The sequence below is a fragment of the Athene cunicularia genome (assembly GCF_003259725.1).
Source record: "Athene cunicularia isolate RWA chromosome 1 unlocalized genomic scaffold, athCun1 chr1_part1, whole genome shotgun sequence".
Taxonomy (NCBI): domain Eukaryota; kingdom Metazoa; phylum Chordata; class Aves; order Strigiformes; family Strigidae; genus Athene; species Athene cunicularia.
Genome location: NW_020799091.1, coordinates 126,841,339 through 126,848,044, shown reverse-complemented (window position 1 = coordinate 126,848,044; position 6,706 = coordinate 126,841,339). Strand labels below are relative to the sequence as shown.

Genomic DNA, 6,706 nt, shown 5'->3' with positions numbered 1-6,706 from the left:
AATTCAAGAGAAATATTTATTGTTAATAATGCAGAAAGGCTCGTCCAGCTTAAGTTCCTTTCCAGGACTTTTCCATAGGACACAGAAAGTACAGAAGCTGTTTTTTGTTTTTAAACGTGTACACCCTCTACTGGACATTATCTCCTGCTACTGCAAGAGAAAAAACATGATTTCCAAGGGAATGAATGCTTGTTTCAAAAGACCATAACCCTCATTCTCTTCCTTTAAAATCACTTCAGCTCAAGTCTCTCTTCAGGTCTTTGCATATAAAGCACATAGCACAATTTACATTTACAGATAAATTCACAGCTGCAAAACAGCACAGAAAGGATTCAGGCTTTCCTCTTGCTCCCTGCTGCAAATATCTGAGTGCTACTGTCACTCCGCTTTCAATTCCCAGACCAAGGAAGTCCACAAACAGGACTCAGCCACAGTATTCCAGTTAAGTTGCACTGAAGTTAGCGGAGGTGAAAGGAGAGCTGCGTGACTCTAGAATTTGGATACTGCACAGTAAGTGAATGACATAAAAGGAAATTACTTTTTCCAGCATTAAGTTTTTTTTAAAAAGACACTTTCTTTTCTCCTTTGTTGGCACTGGAATCAACATTTTGCAGCCTATAGAAAATGTACATAAGGAACCATTAGGAAAACACACAAGATAAGCTTGCTAGAAAAAAACCAGTTCATCATGCTTAGTCTTGCTGCTCTGGTAACTGTGGAGGCTCAGTGGCTTGTTCTCGTGAGGAAGGCTTCTGAACACCCGCAGGTGCATGAACTCATCATTGCCAACATGGACCTGCAAAGCACAAAAACCGGTGAGTTCCACAGAGTAACGCAGTAGGAGGGATGGAGCAGACTGGGGTGTTTTCAAGCTGGAGAAGTAGAGAATCAGTAAGAAAAACTGCCACCTTGGAAGGCATGGTCTTGTTTTAAACCAGTCTGGGAGTTGTGACTGTGGAAATACCACCTATGCTTGTTAATCCTCCCCGTGCCCAACACAAAGCATGTACAGGTAGGGAAATGGGATTGCATAGAAGTGATTAATATATTAAATAAATGCAAACCGCTCTAATCTCATCTGGGACAAGAAGCACTTCAAAGCTTTGGTTACAGTTGCTTGTTTTTCATGTGTGGCATCACTACAGGCAGAGTCAGAGCAGGTTTGATACTTCACTGTATCTTTACACATCCGGACTTCACTTAATCTAGTATTAGTGCTCAACAGCACAGATGTGTAATCATCCCCAAAACCAAGTTTCACAAAATAACTGAAAAGTAAAAATCATTACAAAAATAGAAGAGTACTCTTCTGTCCATTTAGTACAGGCAGGGAGACAGGCTGAGAGGTGGGGGGATGGATATATTTTTTTTAATGTACAGGGTTTTTTCTTATTAACACCAAATTGTAAACATCCCTCTGTAGGTAAGTAAAGAAAAAAAACCCACCATTCCAAATATTATACATGTTATTTTAAAAAAATAGTAATTCCATTGCCCAGTGTCCTCTACCTTGATGAAGTAGTTTGTTCCAGCAACCACTTGAGTTTTAAATTCCACTGCAGTGAAAACATCAAACTTTTTTCCTTCTTTTGCTTCTAGATGAGGTTTCACCTTAAGGAAACAACAGGTTATTTAAGACTGATGCAAGATTCAAGTATTTAAGACTTAAGGCCCACACTATCAGTGTACCTCAGTACCCCCCAGGTCACTATTGCTAACTTCCCAGAGTGTTCCTGCTTTTCCAAGTTATTAAAAGATTAAAATGACTAACATTAAGTTTTGTGTTAAAGCAAGACCCAAATCTAGACAGGCAGCAAAGCCAAGACAGCTGTGTGATTCAGTCACCACAGACTGACACCACGTCTGGAGCCTCCAAAAAGAGAACTGCATGGGTATGCTGAAAGATTTATTCTGAAAAATTATTTCCTCTATCAATGTCTCAGCTTCCCTTTCTGTCCTGTATATCTAACAACAAATGTAAAGTGGTTCAGTATCTACATGCACAAGACTACAGGTCTTTTTAAGGAGAAGTTATACATCATTCTAACAACAAGAAAAAGGGCCGTCTTCAGCATTAGCTTCCTCTTCAAATTCAGAACAAGTCACCCAGCATCACAGAAGAGACAGATATCAAAAAAAATCAAGCTCTGAAAGCAAACTACCCAAGCCTAAGGTTTCACAATGCTTATCTAACAGTTATTCCAGCATGTCTGCTGGAATCTATAATGTTTTCAAACTGCAAACATTTTCCAAAAAAATAACCATAATATCACCCCAGTTTCCAGAGCGTAAAACCAGTGCTCAAGAAGTCGGAGTAACTTGCCCAATACCCTGGAGGGAGGCATGAGCTCAGAATCACAGAATCATCTCGATTGGAAAAGACCTTGAAGATCATCCAGTTCAACCATTAACCTCACACTGACTGTTCTCAACTCCACCAGATCCCTCAGCACTGGGTCAACCCCTCCAGGGATGGGGACTCCCCCCCTGCCCTGGGCAGCCCATTCCAACACCCAACAACCCCTTCTGCAAAGAAATACTTCCTAAGAGCCAGTCTGACCCTGCCCTGGCACAGCTTGAGGCCATTCCCTCTTGTCCTGGTGCTTGTTCCTTGGTTCAAGAGACTCATCCCCCCTCTCTGCACCCTCTTTTCAGGCAGTTGTAGAGGGCCATGAGGTCTCCCCTCAGCCTCCTCTTCTCCAGACTAAACCCCCCCAGTTCCTTCAGCTGCTCCCCATCAGACCTGTGCTCCAGACCCTGCACCAGCTCTGTTGCCCTTCTCTGGACACGCTCGAGTCATTCAAGCTCATCAGAGGTGCAGCTCTTCTTTCCCACACTTGGCTCTCTAGAACATCACACCTATACAGTAAAATTCTTGGTCAGGAACGTGGAATATTTTAGGCTTTGTTTACTAGAGCAAGAATTAGTCTTGGAGTCCTTGCTGTAAGCGCACTTCTACTCAGGCCTTAACTCCTGCACTAAATCATTATGTAGCCCTCTCTCCAGTCCCAGTGTAACAGTACCAGCAGTGAGTTGATTTTCTCTTTCCAGCTATATGGTGACTTCCCCTTCTTCCTAAATTCAAGGGGAATAAACATATTTGCTCTCCTGCCTGAATCCCACCTGCTTCCTTGGGGGAAAACAAGTGCCAGTTTGCCACTGCTCGGGCACTCTAGGTACTGTAGGAACAGAAACAATTCCTGCAACAGTTCTCCAGCACCGAGAGGGCACAGGATGGAATGTCAGTGCCTTTCCAAGACAGCTCACCAGTGACTATCCTGGGGACCATGACCATACTGCACATCTTCTCTCAGAGGCCACACCTCTATGTTTCTTCCAGGCTGGGAACCATACATCAAAAGTAAGGTAAGTGATGTTTGGATGCTTTTGGTTTTTTGCCACATGGAAATCAAAGTGCACCCACCAACTCTGCATTCTAAGAGGCAAGGAAGGGCACAGCCCCAGAAAGTGCAGACATTCAGTGCTCCCTCCTCCCCTTCTCAGTCAGAGGATGGAGGAAGTGGGTTTTTTTCCATCACTAGAGCTGCTAGTACAAATTTTAAGAAGCAGAGGAGAGGGCGAACATAAGTATCCCCTGACCCCATCCTGTCCCATGCTCCCCCAGCAATCTTAGGCGCTGCACAAGGTTGGTTTCCTAGGTCTCAAAATCGTCTTGGCTCAGCACTTTTATATTTCCGCCGGAAAGCGAACTCTGGGCTCCAGGACTGCAGACAGCTCAGCTAGAGGCAGCTGCGAGCTTGTCAGGGTGTTCCCAAGGCCATGACTCATCCCAGCAAGTGACAAATGGGCATCCTGAGTCAGTATGGGGAGGGAGGGCCCAGAGAGAAATACTCTCTGAAAGGCCTGGTAGCAGTCCACCCTACTAGATCATGATCTCACGATTACCACCCTTTACTTGCACTTGTTAGAGAACATCTGGAATACTGTGTCCAGTATTGGGCCCCCAATACAAGAAAGATGTCAATAAACTCCAGCGAGCTCAGCAGAGGGGCACCATGAGGGCAGATGGCTGGAGCATTCATATGGCGATGAGGGGAAGAAAATGAGCTTGCTCAGCCCAGAGCAGGCTTTGCGGAAAGCTTTCCAGTACCTAAAAGAAGTCAGGCTCTTTACTGAGGGATGATGGCAGAAGAATGAGACACAATAGTCATAAACTGAAATTGGAGGTTCAGACTGGATACAAGGAAAAAATTTTCCACCGAAGACACTCCTGCAGTACAGCAGGTTGCCCAGAGAAGCTGTGCAGCTCCAACCCTCAAAGGTTTTCGAGACCTGACTAGACAAAGCCCAGAGGTTGACTGGGGCTGCTGACAGGTGCTGGGGCAGGAGGTGCAGTCCCTTTCCACCCAAACAAGCTGTGATTTAATCACAGGGCTGAAAATTATCAGCCCCTGAAGGCTCTCTGCTGTTCTGTGGGGCCTGTTTGCTTACTCCCAGAGAAGTTAGTAAAAAGCAGATGGTTCAAAATCACCCTGACTAACCTCTGCCACAGCTGCCAGTAAGAAGCCAAAGGCTGAACAGGCCTGGGTGGAAATCCTTGCCATGGAGAGGCAGGGCCTATGGGCAAGCAGCAGCACTTGTCAGGGTCATGAATCTGAACGTTTGGCCAGTGCCACAACTCTTACGAAACAATACAGTGGAGGCAAGAACTGGAAAAGCAAGAACAGTAACTATTTATGGCAAGCGAACTGGCAAGCTATAACAAATCTGCACAAAGATTTGATTTTAAGCAAGCAGAACAACTTGAGATGTCTAGCTTGATTTAACAAAACTGAATTTTCCTTCACAGTCTGTATCCAGATGAGACGATGACTGCATGGGCAAATTTCAGTTTTGGGTTCTCCCACTTGTATGTCATTAAATAAACTGGCAGACAAAACAAGCTGGACAAACTTTGAAATATTTACATGATTTAAATGAAAATGCCAGAGTTCTGGCTAATTCTGTTCACTTCTGAATCCAACTGGGTTTCCACTCTTCATCTTATTTTTTGATTACCAAACCACTGCAGTCTGCCACAGAACAGAAACTCAGGATTTCGAACCTAGTTTTCAGTCCGTGTGCAACATTAATTGCATATTTGCATTATCTTTAACATGACAAGTAGGCCTTTTCAGGTCAAAACAATAACTGTGACTGTCTCAGCAATTCTCAATAATGTACTCATTACTGCAAACTCAGGTTGGCTCTTAGGAGATGCACACCTCTCTTTGTTAAATGCAGAATCATCAGATTCTATAAGCTAAATGTTAATTTCAATGACTGTTCTGCCTTTGAGAGCTCTGTATATGTTTAGAAACTGCTACAGCCTAGGGAACAAATCCAGCCATTTGTTCCCCAGGATCCCCAAATCCTGGGGAACAAAAAGCATAAGAAACTGGAGCTTGTCCTTCATCTTTCTTCACTGTCATGACATACCCTAGCTGACAAAACCAAAAAGCAGAAGGAACTTGAGTTCGTTCCCATGACTGAAACAAGACTCTGTGTTTTGAAAGAACTTAGCTGTACATAAAAGCAAAAGCATTTCACTAACATGGGTGGTAATTTAAGTTACTGTAAGTAGTACCAGGATTTGGAGCTGGCAGTGGTTAAAGCTGAATTCTGTGTAGGGGAAGAGCAGAAGCAGCAGTTTTCTTGCTTATCTCCAACCCCCCCCCCCCCCCCCAAAAAAAAACCAACAAACAAACCAAACCTCCAAGCAACCCACCCAGTGGCTACAAGGTTTAGACTTTTTAAGAACCATCTGAGCTCCTTCCTCAAGCTCAAGGGATCTTCTAGGGCTGGGACATACACAGGTTGCCAGGTGGCTCTCAGGCTGGCAGGCAGCAAGCACATCACCTGCACTGCCAGGGTTGGAGCTGGCAACACCCAGCACTCAATGCCACCTATGGTTCCTCTCTAAATCCCTTGAAAATGCCCTCTTAAAATGTTGAACCCACTCTGCCTGGAGTCAATAAAACTACACAAGGCCAAGCAGGCACAGGGAGGACTCCCGAGAGCCTGTGACCACTCACTGTATTTCTGATAGAGTATACTTCACATCTGCTAGTAGCCATGGTTAATGATTATGCAAGTAGCTATAGTTACCACACGTATGGGGACAATTTCAAGCTCTTGAAGCTTGGTCAAGTGAGATGTTGAAACGTGGTCAAGAGTGATAAAAAATTCATAAAGAATAGGCTTTAATCTCCAGACCCTAAAAAACAAGCGAAATATCCTGAACCATAAAGAGAATGTCTGGGACTGTGTTGAGGATGAGTTATTTGATGACTGGCAAAGTGACTCTTCAATTAACTTGGCAATGAAACCAACTTCTGAGCATGTGTAGCAGTAGAAGCATTACGTGAGCTGTATTGTAATTGTATGTTAATCACTAACCAACCAGTATCTCATAGGTGTGTTTGGAAAAGCACTAACCCCTGATTTTTGTGTATAATAGGAACATGAAAACCTGCTGCTGGGGTGCTTGATTTGTGGAAAAGTCCACCGAGCGCCCAGGCCTGAATAAATACAGCATCTCTCCCGAGCATGTTAAGACTGGCAGATTGCACGCCGGGCACGGACCCGCTTTTCGGGTAAAACACCCCCCGCCCCCCAATTTGTCAGCCTTCCTGCTTTACACCGAGGCGGGAGGAAAGGCGTCTCCTCATTCTGCGCACCTGGGCCGCCAGCCACCCCCCGCCCC

The 6,706-nt window shown here is 44.6% G+C and overlaps 1 protein-coding gene across 2 annotated transcripts; it reads right to left on the bottom strand.

Annotated features, from left to right (window-relative positions):
* Window positions 1-4,580, bottom strand: LOC113486853 (cystatin-B-like). Of its 2 annotated transcripts, none has more exons than XM_026861160.1 (3): window positions 4,503-4,580; window positions 1,510-1,611; window positions 1-796 (listed from the first exon to the last, which is right to left on the bottom strand). In XM_026861160.1, the coding sequence occupies exons 1-3, from the start codon at window positions 4,563-4,565 to the stop codon at window positions 668-670; spliced, it is 294 nt and encodes a 97-aa protein (XP_026716961.1). In that variant the 5' UTR covers window positions 4,566-4,580; the 3' UTR covers window positions 1-667. The 2 variants fall into 2 exon arrangements, with proteins under 2 accessions (XP_026716961.1, XP_026716970.1); XM_026861169.1 differs by lacking the exon at window positions 4,503-4,580 and adding an exon at window positions 2,744-3,185.
* Between the last annotated feature and the right edge of the window lie 2,126 nt (window positions 4,581-6,706).